Raw genomic sequence first — 13,552 nt, forward strand, 5'->3', positions numbered from 1 at the left:
CCTTCCTTCCTTCCTTCCTTCCTTCCTTCCTTCCTTCCTTCCCATCAAGTGAGAAGACAATAAGAAGGGGAGCAGGAAGAGATACATTACAGCTTGTCAGACTCTATTTCTGCCGGCATCTTGATCTTAGACTTTGAAAATGACTTTCTCAGCCCGCAGAGCTACAGGGAAGAATACATTTCAGCCATCTAAGATGTCCAGCTTAAGGCGCTCTGTTTCTGCTTCATGAAATAAAAAGAGATATAATGGTATAAAAGGAGATATAATGGTACCGGTGGGATCAACCAGGGAACTCTCCCGAGGCCGGTGTCTGCGGTAGACCTCCTGGAAAGGTTAAGGCAATGATGACCCTGAAGACACTGGCAGGAAAAGTGGACCTCGCTCACGTGGGGTGGCATGAGGGCCTTGCAGTGATATAGACAAGCACCAAATCTTATAAATCTATACTGGTCTAAGTGGGAGATTTAAGCTGGGGAAGCTTACAAGACAGTGTGAGGTTGGGATGGCAGGGATGGGCAAGCAGATAAGAAGCATGCGTACAAAATTACTTATTACACTATCACAATACAGTGGCTACGGAGAGGTACAGCCACTCCCTCCCTGGCTCTGAATTTGCCTCTTTTTCTCCCTAACTAACAGTAACTGCTGTGATTACCACGGCAATCACATGCCATGGCCCAGGAAGCAGACGTCCCCATGCATCAGGAGGGTGCGCTCTGTCGGACACCTTACCACGTGTGCCCTAAACAGATTTCCCAATTTCACTCTGCCGCTGTCTCAGGGGAAGCACCCCTGACACTCACTCTTTTAAATTTGGAAACTTGAGCTTCGAGTCCTGTCCCAAGTCACAGTTAATACATGACAGAGCTGGGATGGAAGCGGGTTCGTCTGTGTCTAATGCTCAGCTCTCTTCCAGGTTTCCTCTCAGAGGACAACTTTGGGGGTGTAAAGGGTATTACACATGACAGAATCAAAAATGTTATAGGCAATTTTCTCAGAAGGTCTCTTACTATTCTAGCCTTTGCAGAAGCATTCAAATGAGGAAGCAAGCCAGTCTCAGTCAAAGCAGGCTGCCACCTGTTGAAGCTAATCCTCGGCCTCTGACTGGGTATTTCTCCTTTTGGCCCCAAGATAGAGCGTCATCCTATCTCAGTCCAGATGGGCCACTTACAGCTTGAACGTCATGCTCGGAGGCAGAGGTTTGCTATCCATAACCTTGTTGCTAGGATACACATCAGTTTCTCAAACTGTATGGATTTAAAACAAAAGGTAGAGAAACTGTGGCAGCATCTCTCCCTGGGCACAATTGGCATCGGGACTCTGTGAGGAAAAGCCATCATTGTTGCTCCCATGCTCACTTCTGGGAGGGACATATTTTCCAAGATCCTCTTGGCATGTTTTCTTTGTCCCTATTTGTATGTTACCTTGCTGTAGGAAAATGCACTACAAACTGTATCACACTTTCACAACTGTGAAAGTATTTAGTTCATACTTTAAAACAATGAAATCTCACATGGGGCTCTAGATTCAGCAATGGCAGAATTTATTCTGTAAATTAACAACCGTGGCATCTGGGAAACATATAAACATTACTAGAAGTTATGATGACTGGCAGGCAGTCGCTGGGTCAGGGTTCAACCTTAAAACAATAGGAATGTACCCTGTGATTCCCTTTTGCTAGGGACTGACTCTAAGGCACACCCTAGTCTGGCAGCCACACATGACTGTCCCTCAAGTACAAGTCTGAAGAAGTCAGGGGACAGCTTGGGAGATAGGAGATGGGTTTAAGACTGAGGGGAAACTATGTAGAATCTCATGGGAGGATGAGGGAAGCTGAGAGCCTCAGCTAGAGTGTTGGAGTGTGAGGCGAGGAGACATCTCGGAGGCTGAGGAGCCGTGTTCAAAACCAGGGCCTGGCTGAGACACAAGGGAATGATAACTCAAAACTTACACCCAAAGTCTCAGAGGAGCTCGATGACGGGTAAAATACTACCTCAACCTTACCAAAGTCACCCTCGATCTAAAATAACATCAGAAAAGATCCACCTAACAGGCGAAGAGCCAAGCTCCCGCACGGGTGAGGTGATTGGCCATTACCCGACTGCCTGCTAGAACAGAGGATCGTTAGAGCATTCCGATAGACTTGGCATCAATGCAACACAATCCACATCAAATCCTGTATACTGTAACACTAACAGACTATAACATGAGAGAAGAACAGGTCCATCCTAGTGAAGAGAGAAGTCGGGAGACAATGACTCAGAAGTAAGTCTCAGATGAAGACTAAACATACCACAGACACCTCCAAAGATGTGCTTTAAAAGGTGACCAGAATCAACAGAGAAGCCCTGCATGGTGGTGCACACCTTTAGTCTCAGCACTTGGGAGGAAGAGGTAGGTGGATCACTGTGAGTTCAAGGCCGACCTGGTCTACATAGTAAGTCTTAGTCTCAGACAGACAGACAGACAGACCAGGATATGTGGACAGAAGGCAAGGTTCAGAGAAATGAAAATATAAAGAATTTTGTGGAAATTCAGGAATGAAAGGAGCGAAGTCTGAAGTGAAGAATTCACTAGTTCGATTGAACAGGTTAGAGAAGGCATGAACTAGTAACTGTGAAGAGGGCACAGTAGAAATGATCCATCTATAAAACAGAAAGACTGCACCCAGGGCTGTGGAGCACTCTGAGCAGAATGTAACTGGAATCCTCGAAGACTAGGAAGGAGGAACAGGAATCTCAACATCTCAGTGTGTGCGTGTATGTGCACACTACACATACACACACACACACACACACACACACACACACACACACACATCCCTAAAAATACCGTAAGCAAACTGCTATAAACCAAAGATAGAGTGTTATGGAGGAGACAAGAGGCAGGAGACAGACACATTATCTACAAAAGAACAAAAGTTCAAATGATGGCTCAATCAGAAATGACAGAAACACAAAAACAATGAACACACCTTGGAAAGGTCTGAAACAATCTGTCAGACTGAACCTTATGTCCACTTTATGTCCATTTTTCAGAAATATTTTCAGAAATGCAAGTTGAGACAGTTTCTTTCTATAGGCCTACAATGCAGACTTTCCTCTACAGACACTATATAAGAGACAACAGGGGGATATTTAGGCAGAGTGACCGAATGGGGACAGGTGTAGACTGCCCCATGTAAGAGGAGATAAGGAGCAACAGAAATGGTAAGTATCTGAACAAATATAAAATATTGTTTTATTCTCTTAAATATATGAATGATTAGATAAAACAAGGGCATGTGATTATGCGTAGAGTGTTAACAGGCATATTGTATATGATCAGTGTGTACAGGTAGGCTTATGATAAGTTATATGCTTACAACACTCATATTTTAATGACCAGTGTGATGCTAAGTAATGCAACAGATACACATTGAAGCCTCTAGAAAAACAGATACCATCAATTGTAGCTTAAAATAAAGGAGAAATGTTTTTATAGCATTTATTGGTCCGTATGGGAGGGCACACTTATACCATGGTGTGCACATACTGGCCAGAGGACATCTTGTGCTAATGGGCTCTGTTTTCACTATGTGGGTCCCAGGAATACATCAGACTTGGTGGCAAGTACCTTTATATATTAAGCCAGCTTGCTGCCCCCTTCCCAAATTAAGATATAATTTAAAAGACTAATAAAATGAAAGGCAAGAATGTACCAACAGGAATATAAGTAATAAATGAATCAATGACAAAAATAATTGTTTCCCATTATTGTCAAAAATGGCCTGAATGTGCAGGGAATAAAGATCCAATGTCCTTATTGATTAAAAATTTACTTTGAATTTTAAACCATGGGTTAGGATATAGTGCAATGGATTTGATCTCTAGAACTATAAAATATATGTGTATATATCATCTATCTACCTATCTATCATCTATAAATCATATCTATTTTATCTATTATATCTGTCATCAATCATATCTACTAACATTTATTATCTATCAATTATATCTATTATCTATCTTCCTTATATCTATCCTGTCTGTCTGTTTGTCTATAATTTGTAGTTTTAGAAACAAAGCTACCCTTGGACCCCAGGGTGATCTCAAGCCACACTCCTCCTCTTAGCTTCCTGACTGCTGGTATCATACTTTGTGACTGCCAATGTCAGACAAAATTAACTTCAAGTTAACAATGAATATCCACAAGAGTAAATGGTTGATTAAACAGAAGTCCTAAAAGCACACATAGTCTGTGATTCCATCCATGATGGTGCATGAACAAATTATGAAGAAATAGAATTAAGACTGACAACAGGAAATAGATACTACTTGAAAATGGACACAAAGGTAGCATTGGGTATGTTATGTGTTCTGTTTTATCAAACTCACAAAATTATGTGTCTGACTATGGACTTCATCAGAATATATATTTTCTTAATAAACATTGGAATAAAAGAGGCTCACTGAAGTATAGCCCGCCAGCAATAGTAACCATATATAATTTGGAACTGCTACGACAAGGAGCTGTTGTGTTTCTACACGGCACAGTGGACTTCCTTGAGGCTCTGCTGCTCCTCTGCCATGGTTATTACCAAGTAGCCACTGTTGTCGCTTCCATACTGAACTCAATGCTGAGATCAACCGTACTGTGCACAGAGCTGGTTTGTACTGTAGATTGTGTCTCTAGGTTAGATTGTAAAGATCCTGGATAGGGTAATGCATGACTAATGTGCTTTGCTCATGGACATCAACAGTGCACAAGAATAATAACTCAGGCACATTTCTGTCAGCCTTGGAATTATTATGGAAAGAATGACTTATGAGAGTTTACATTTAAATTATGTAAACATTGAATGATTTCTTCTCTTATGTCAATAGCTATGATTTTTAGAGAACTCTACTCATTCTGATTTATTTGTGGGGCAATAAGTGTTTTCTTATTAGTGTGCATATATTTCTAATCTATCAAAAATTCAAATACACACAGCATTGTGGCAAACTCCATCGTGAGACCTCTAAAAAAATCTGAGTCTGTGTCAGTGGGATTTTCTTTCTGTCTGTGTGTCTGTGGGATTTTCTTTCTGTCTGTCAAATGCTAATATAGAGGCTCACTTTTACTCTTTCGAGTTCTAAGTTCCTGTTTGATGAAGGTAAGGGTTAGAAGGTCAGAGCTTCAGTCTTTAGACCAGCCCGCAGCTGTTTGGCCTCCTTAAGCACCTAGTTAAAGGGCCCTGTTTCCCATCCCAGTGAAGATTTGCTCAAGCAAGACAGTCCTCACCTAGGCAGCTCGGTCCACTGCTTAAAGCTCTGGGCTCTCTGACTCTCTGGAATCATAAAACTTCTAGCCTGTAAGATTTAGGAAAGGATAGTCCACTTCCAATTCCCATAGTCAACTTGTGAGTAGAGGATGCCTCTTGGATCTTTAGGAAATTAAATTCTCTCATAATTCCAGGAAGATAAAAGAAGAGAGGCGAGACAGTTCTGTGGGTGAGAGTTACCGCTGTGTAACCATGCACACTGGAGTTCAAATCCCCATCAGCACATAAGGAGCAGGACTTGGCCACATGCGCCTATAACTCAGGATGCTCTGTGTGGCAAGGTAGAGACAGGAGGATTCTGGAGGCCTGCTGTCCACCAGTCTAGCTCCAGGTTCAGTGTAGGACCTTGTCTCAAGAGAACAAGCAGAATACTCAGGGTCCTCCTTTAGCCTCTGCTCTTATTGCATGGGCACAGGCATACACACCTGCATGTGTCTGCATGTACCACACACATGTGCATATAACACATACACAACATTTTTAAAAGTCAAGAGGGAATATATCAATGCTTCCCTCAGGTTATTTTTACTGCCCAGATCTACCTTACTAAGGGGATACTGGTTCCTCAGTAGATCAGTAGTTTACAAGCTGTCCAGGTTCTTGCCCCCGTATGTTCTTCCTGTCTCCATCACAGTTAGAGCAGTGCCCTTATTTCTGGCACAATTGTATCAATGCCATTCTACAGCACAACAACCAACATTTATTGCTTACTTACTCTGAAAGTGCTGAGCAACCTATGATTTTTTTTTTTCTGTGTGAATCTTCTCAATTAATTCTTAACAGCAACCCTTCAGTGGTATAGTTCAAGTAGTCATTGCCAGAGTTAGGTGTTTCCAGTTTTAGAGGAGCTGGGTCCAGAAGAAACGAAGGCAGATACCCCTGTCACATATCAACATCACTCCCAGGCCGTCTGACTTCTCGGATTGTAGGGCAGCTCGGTCCCACACCACATTCTGTAGTGGTAGAAATGTTCTCTGCATGTGTTGAGCATGTGACTGAATTAGCAGAATACTTGTCTAGCATGAAGCTGGGCTTTGTGCCCAACACTACAAAGACCGGGGGGTGGTGGTGCTCGGCGGTCAGTGAGGGGGAGGGACAGAAGAACCAGAAGTTTAAGCCCGTTCTCTCTGCTACTAATCAAGTTTGATAACAGTTTGAGATAAGGGAGATCCTGCTTCCAAGGAAAGGATATCGTTGTCCACATATGTCATCTAATTGGCAGTCAGTAGCCACAGGAGGCTGATGGGCAGTGAAAGAATGACTAGTGTAATGAGGATCTGAATTGTAAAGTATTTAATTCAATTAAAGGCCCCACAATGTAACTTGAGACAGACAATAAGTTATGACACATGCACTTCCAGGAATGACTGACTGAGTCTACAGGCCACACCCCTGGAATAAGCTCTAGCCCCACATTGTTTTTAAGCCATTAAATAATACAAGTGGATATCTTGGATAAATTGGGTAAAAATGAACACAAACTTATGATGCACATTTACTAATAAGGCAGGTGGCATCACACAGTAATTTCTAAGAATCAGTACTTATCAAAGAAAATAGGAATTCAGCATCAGAACACACCTGGAAGACACTCTTCCCAAGAGTCAAGGGTGCAATGCTGTTTACAGGGCACTGGGTGACAGGAAATAACCTTAAAAGCATGGTTGTTTCCTAAAGAGCTCTATTTGATGTGACCTTTATCCCACTACCTGTTTGATATTTTTGTTGTCAATGTGCAGAACAGCAATGTAACAATTCAAAGGAGTAAGAGTATTCATTATGATTTGGTAGTTAGATGCCAGAACAAACAAATCTGTTGGACACCAGTGCTATAGTGTTGACATGTGAATGGTTGAATATACTCCGATCAAACACGAAGCCACACAGCATACACATTACTAGTAACTTGCATTAGAAACACTCTTCAAGTTTGCTGGTGCACATGCAGAAAATGAGAAAATGTTCACTCAGAATCTTGATTGACAAATTGCATTCATTGAATGAACTAGGGAATGTGGCTTTAAAGAACGTAAGTCTTTAATATCGTTGCTTTTGTTTTAGTGTTAATCTCCAAGTTATGTCTAGGAAGCACAAAGTGACATCACTAGGTTCTACTTTGTAGGGATATTAATCAAGCCACTCTTGAACCTCGTCATGGGGAGCCCACGTGGCCTACTTTGTATAAATTGAAGACAGTTACTCAGGTAAGTGGCACTAATGCGGTTTTCCTAGGAGAGTAAAGTGTAAAATCTTTGTAATGATTTTTACCAACTGTAGGAATAAAATATGATAAGCATCAGACCCTAAATTCTATTTTGGAGGGATATTAATCCAGCCACTCCTGAACCTCGTCATAGTAAGTCAGTCCGTGCTGCCTACTTTGTATATATTGCAGGCAGTTACTGAAATAAGCGGCAAAGTGCTGCTTTCTCATGAGAATAAAGTGTAAAGTCTTTATAATGATTTTACCAACTGTAGGAATAAAATATAATCAGCATCAGACCCCAAGTTCTTCAATTTGGTGTAACTGACCACAACAGCCAAGAAACAACACCCATTTTGGCCAGATTGATTTTCACTTTAGAAAATGCAATGTATCTACTTTGTCAATATATTTTATGGAACTCATAAAAGAACTAGATAAAAATCAATGGAATAATATTGTCTTCCATTATAAAAAGAGTGATGAAGCCAGCATAGCTCGCTACACTAGGCCGCTGAGCTGATACTGCGCATGCTGGCGGCAGCTCGCACACATGCTCCTTTACCCGTAAGACCTATCTCCGGTTTACCAGGCAGTCAGTGTGGTGCTAACAATGCTGACCTTCCTTCCACACATACAAGCGGTGACAAGTTTCCTGTCACCCAGGTGTAGCAGCATCTCTACGGCATGGGCGTACCTGGCAGAGTGCCCACTCCTGCACCCGAGAGCCTTACCTTGCACTGGCAGAGGGTACACTCCGTGCCGTGCTTGATCCAGGAAGACCCGGTGAAGCGAACCACGTTCATCTCGTCCAGGCAGGTTTTGGTGATGTCATTGCGGATGGTGTCGGCCTGACAAGGATCGGTGACACAGCGTGGGCAGCACTCGTTCTCAGGAAGGACGCTAAATTCACACTCTACCTCTGGGCAAGCCAGGGGCCAGCAGTCAACTTCTCCTTGCTGTGAGGGAAAGAGGCGACAGGAATGAAACAGAGAGAAGAGAGGCAAAGAGGAAGGACAGGGTTGTGATTTTCATATTTAGAGCTTCAAAGCTCGCACATCTTCAGAGAATCTACAGAAGCCACACTGGATGATGGCATCTCTTTTGCGATGGATGGTTAAGCAGTCTTTGAGTACTAAGTGACCACAGCATGGGAAAACAAGAAACAACCATTTTATTGGACAGTACAATGAGGACAGCTCCATCTTCTCTAGGGCAACGGGGAAAAGAGGAAGAGGTTTAAACCAAGTGTCTGGCCCTTGGATAGCCTTAATGTTCCCCTCTAACTTATTCACTAGTCTCAAAAGAAAAAAAAAAGTTTATCCCTCTACACGTCCTCAGAAAAGAAAATAAATACAAACAGAATTTGGCAGTTTCCTTCCTAAATTATACATCTTTCTGAGTAAGGGCTTTGAACACACCATCCCAACAAGACAGCATAATCTAAGATAACACATTTGATTTCCCCCTCTTTGATTTCACATGGGAAACTGAGTTGGACTTTAAAAAAAAAAAAAAAAAAAAAAAAAGCAACAGTTCCAATCTGTTGGCTATTTTCTTCTTAGTTTTAAATCTCAAGGTTTCAGGGATAAAAGCAGCCTTTGGGCGCAGAAACCGACCTTGTTCTCAGGATTGATTTCTGGGTTGAAAGGGCAAAGAGGTGGCGATGCAAAAGCAGGGCCCCTAAAAATAATCTGCACACAAACAGAAAGGGGCCTGGCCATGACTTCTAATGTGTCTTTCCTGTCACACTTTTCTACCACACGGACACATGCAGCATCTGTCCCTTTTATTTTACACAATCAGGAATGAGCAAGAATTGTAGTCAGTTGGAAAAAGTTGGCTTTTTACTTTTCTGTTCTCTATCCAATCTTTTCTTCTTTACTTGTCGTTTCTGGGGAAAGTTTCACAAACACGGACAAACATCCAATTCTAATATGTATTTATCATGCAGTCATGGTGTGTGGGTCCATAGAACACAGGAACCATGCAGCAGTGCAGACCGGAACAGTTATTAGCATGAAGGAGTGCTTTCTGTTTTCCACTTTACAATGTGCATGGGTAGATGTGTGTACGCATGTATGTTTGTGTTGTGTGTATGTGAATTTACATGCATGCAGATGACCATTCATGTAGAGAGGCCTGAGATCGATGGCATGGGCTATCCTCTCTTGACTCACCGAGGAGGCAGAGTCTCTCAGATCCAGACTCAGCAGTAGGACTGCTCTCTCTGGCAAGCTTGTGGGATTCTCTGCCTCTGTCTCTGCCTCTGCCTGCCACTGACTGGAGGCCCCCATGCCTACCTGGGACCTGGGCATCTGAAATATGTTCCTCACACATGCAGAGCAAGCACTTTAACCACGAGACCATTTCCCCCAGCCCCAATATGCTGTCTTTGTTTTGTTTTCAGTGTGAGGAATTAATAGGGATTGGTTAACAGATTTACTTGGGGAAAGACTGATTTTTTTTTTTCCACATATGCATAGTTCACAATTATCTTTAAGCAGAGGATGGATGGAATAAAGGCACAGGAGGCTTTTCTCAGCTTAGGCTAAAGGAGTACTTCAAGGGGCATCACTCTCAGAGAAGGCGGACAGAATGTCGGCCACTCCTGCACTTCAGGGCAGTGGTTCTTAACCTTCCTAATGCTACGCCCCTTTAATACAGTTCCTCATGTTGTGGTGGCCACCAATCATAAAACTAATTCATTGCTACTTCATAACTGTAATTTTGCTACTGTTATGAATCATAATGTAAGTATTTGATATGCAGGCTATCTGATATGTGACTCTATAAACAAGTTGTTTGGCCTCCAAGGGGTCATGACCCACAGGTTAAGAACCATGGCTGCAGAGAATGCCTTCGGGGTTTCTCTCTCCATCATCCTGTCCGGGCTCTGTGCTTGTAACTGTCAACATTCTAGCCAGCTGCTTGCTGCTGGTGGGAGGGGGTGCCTTCCTGTCTAACTTACCAAGCAGCGGCACTGGCGGCAATCCTGGACCCAGGTGTCACCGCTGTTGTACACAGTTTCCCCGTTTTGATGCAGGCACTGACTGCTCAGCCTTGGGTCACACTCAGGGCAGCAGGAAAGGTCAACTGTAGGGTTTTCGCAGTCGCAGACCATTCGTCGACACATGACAAATCCAGTCTATGTTAAAAGGAGAACAGTGTGTTACCGCGACCCTCGATTTCTCAGAGTGCATATATATATATATATATATATATATATATATATATATATAAAATGTGAATATACACATATGTATATATAAATATAATATTCATATATTTGACTATTATACAGCAATGTGGTTACTAACAGCATTTTGCTTTTGTTTTTTGGTGTATTAAAGCAAGATGTGTCATTATAGTGCTTTATAGCTAGTTAATAAATCTCACAAATGGCCAAATTTCTGTAATAATTAGGCATTATGTTTTTTGTAAAAATATCAATTTCATTCATAACAGTTGACTATTTTGTACATAGACTATTCATTTAGCTGTAATTTAAGAACCCATCATTAACTAAGTTAATACAAAAAAACCACGTGCCTAATATAACATTTATCCAGAGAGAGATTTTCCACTCTTGGGTGAAGGCTTATCTATTCTGATTCATTTATTCTTTCATTCTCATATAATATTATGACTAAGAAAAAAATTAACATAGTAATAAAATGTTATTAATGTAAATACATTGTGATAAATGGTATAATGGAATATTGTTCAGTAACAAAAAGTAAAATAGATACATGTAATAATACAAATGATTGTGGAGAAATATATTGGGCAGAAAGAAGCTAGGCATGAAGACCATGCCCTGAGGCTTCCACTTACATGAGGTGCTAGAAAATAAGAACTTAATTCTAGTTATTATTTAACTGGAAGCAGAATTGGCCTGGCTCTGGTGGGGAGAAGGGGAAGAGGGAGGGAGTGGAGGGAGGGGGAGGGAGGGGAGGGAGGGGAGGGAGGGGGGCTATCTAAGAAGGATATGAGTGAGTTTCGGTTAATGAAATGTTCAGTTATATTTACTGTGGTTGTGGTTACAGGGTTGTGTGCATTTGCCAACCCTTGTTACTCTACACACAGAAACTGTGTTAGCACCACAATCCCACAATCTGAGGAAGCTGGTCTGTCTCTACCCACCTGGCAGGAACACACGGAGCACCTGTCATTTTCCAGCACCCAGATCTGCCCGGTGTGCTTGACTTTCCCCTCGTGCACGCAGTCCCCCGTGCAGTTCTTCCCGTGGGGACACCGGCAATCGTATCCCCCATCCAAGTTGAAGCAAATGGTGTCATTGGCGCAACTGTGCCTCCCGGTCCCGCATTCGTCAATATCTACGGCCAAGAGAAGCAGCACGATGTGACCCAGGATATTCTTGGCTTTGGGCAGAGGCAATCAGGCAGGCTGTCGTTTGCATCCGCCCCAGGTGTCTTTGTGCAGAGGCAATCAGGCAGGCTGTCGTTTGCATCTGCCCAGGTGTGCTTTCCCTTTAAGTGATGGCTAAAGCACTGGATCACATGGGGAGTTCATGGGAAAGCATTGTACACTTTTGATTTTAAGACAAGATAACCTTGTCCAGAATTTTACCTTTCGTATTTGTCTAAATACCATTGGGATTTGAGAAACCTTAATCTCTCTGGAAGTATGACTGTAATTCAATTTATCAAATAAAACAGCTTGGTGGTGGAAATTCCACAAGTGTTCTGATGTCTTCCTGGGGATAGTACTCCCAGTGTCACACTGGTATTTACAGAGCATCCCTTTTGAGTGGGAGAAATGTTGGGTGGGCCGGGGGAGCTGAGGCACTTTATTCTATTTCAAACCCTAGTCTCAAGGCCACCTCCACACAATGCAGTCCCTGCATTTTGTCCTAGTACTGACGTCCTTCCCTCAAGGTCCAGATTTGCTCGCAATGTCCTTGACCCTTTCTACATAGCAGGTAGGGGAGAGACAGCCCTCCATTACCATCTCTCCCAAGGATGCCATTCCTTTTTACCTTTCCTTTCAGATTAGCCTTCCAGGCCTGGCCTGACTCAGTTGGCAGCTGCCCGTTCTTCACCCGGCCTCACCTATTTGGTGGCTGCAGTGCCCAAAGCATTTTCGTACAGATGATGAAAAGCAAACACATCTTGACCCAGAGATCGGGACTATAAGGACAGATGTGGTTCGTTCTATTTACCCCATAATTTAAAGGTCACCAGCCAAAATACATTTCAGAGAGATGAGATGAGTGGCAGTAAGTGGTTATTTCCCATTTCAGCTGCTTCTCCTAAGGAAAGGTCAAGAAAGAAGTCACTGCAACAGGAGCTGGCTAGGGAGGAATGGTTTAGGGGGAGAAGCAGTCAAGGAAGACCAGGTTAGAGAGGAGCAGGTTACAGAGTGGTAGGTTAGAGAGGAACAGGTTAGGAAGGGATGGGTTAGAGAGGAGCTAGTTAGAGAGGGACAAGTTAGGACCAGGTTAGGGAGGAACAGGTTACAGAGTGGTAGGTTAGAGAGGAACAGGTTAGGGAGGAATGAGTTAGAGAGGAGCTAGTTAGAGGGACAAGTTAGGACCAGGTTAGGGAGGAGCAGGTTAGAGAGGAGCAGGTTAGAGAGGAGCAGGTTCCAGGAGGACCAGGTTAGGGAGGATCAGGCTAGAGAGGAGCAGGTTAGGGAGGGATGGGTTAGAGAGGAGCAGGTTCCAGGAGGTCATGGTAGGGAGGATCAGGCTAGAGAAGAGCAGGTTCCAGGAGGACCAGGTTAGGGAGGATCAGGTTAGAGAGGAGCAGGTTCCAGGAGGTCATGGTAGGGAGGATCAGGCTAGAGAGGAGCAGGTTCCAGGAGGACCAGGTTAGGGAGGATCAGGCTAGAGAGGAACAGGTTCCAGGAGGACCAGGTTAGGGAGGATCAGGTTAGAGAGGAGCAGGTTCCAGGAGGACCAGGTTAGGGAGGATCAGGTTAGAGCGGAGCAGGTTCCAGGAGGACCAGGTTAGGGAGGATCAGGTTAGAGAGGAGCAGGTTCCAGGAGGACCAGGTTAGGGAGGATCAGGTTAGAGAGG

At 43.2% G+C, this 13,552-nt stretch overlaps 1 protein-coding gene across 2 annotated transcripts in view; it reads right to left on the reverse strand.

The window, feature by feature from the left end:
• The window catches only part of Nell2 (neural EGFL like 2), a 307,759-nt gene that overhangs the window by 1,535 nt on the left and 292,672 nt on the right, over positions 1–13,552 (reverse strand). For both annotated transcript variants that reach the window (XM_029547891.1, XM_021216187.2), the window contains exons 18-20: positions 11,655–11,848; positions 10,480–10,656; positions 8,243–8,467 (exon numbers count right to left, since the gene is read on the reverse strand). In XM_029547891.1, coding sequence (XP_029403751.1) covers positions 8,243–8,467; positions 10,480–10,656; positions 11,655–11,848 — 596 coding nt within the window. The remainder of the gene's footprint in view (positions 1–8,242; positions 8,468–10,479; positions 10,657–11,654; positions 11,849–13,552) is intronic.

Source organism: Mus pahari, chromosome 17, assembly GCF_900095145.1.
Source record: "Mus pahari chromosome 17, PAHARI_EIJ_v1.1, whole genome shotgun sequence".
NCBI classification, from domain to species: Eukaryota; Metazoa; Chordata; class Mammalia; order Rodentia; family Muridae; genus Mus; species Mus pahari.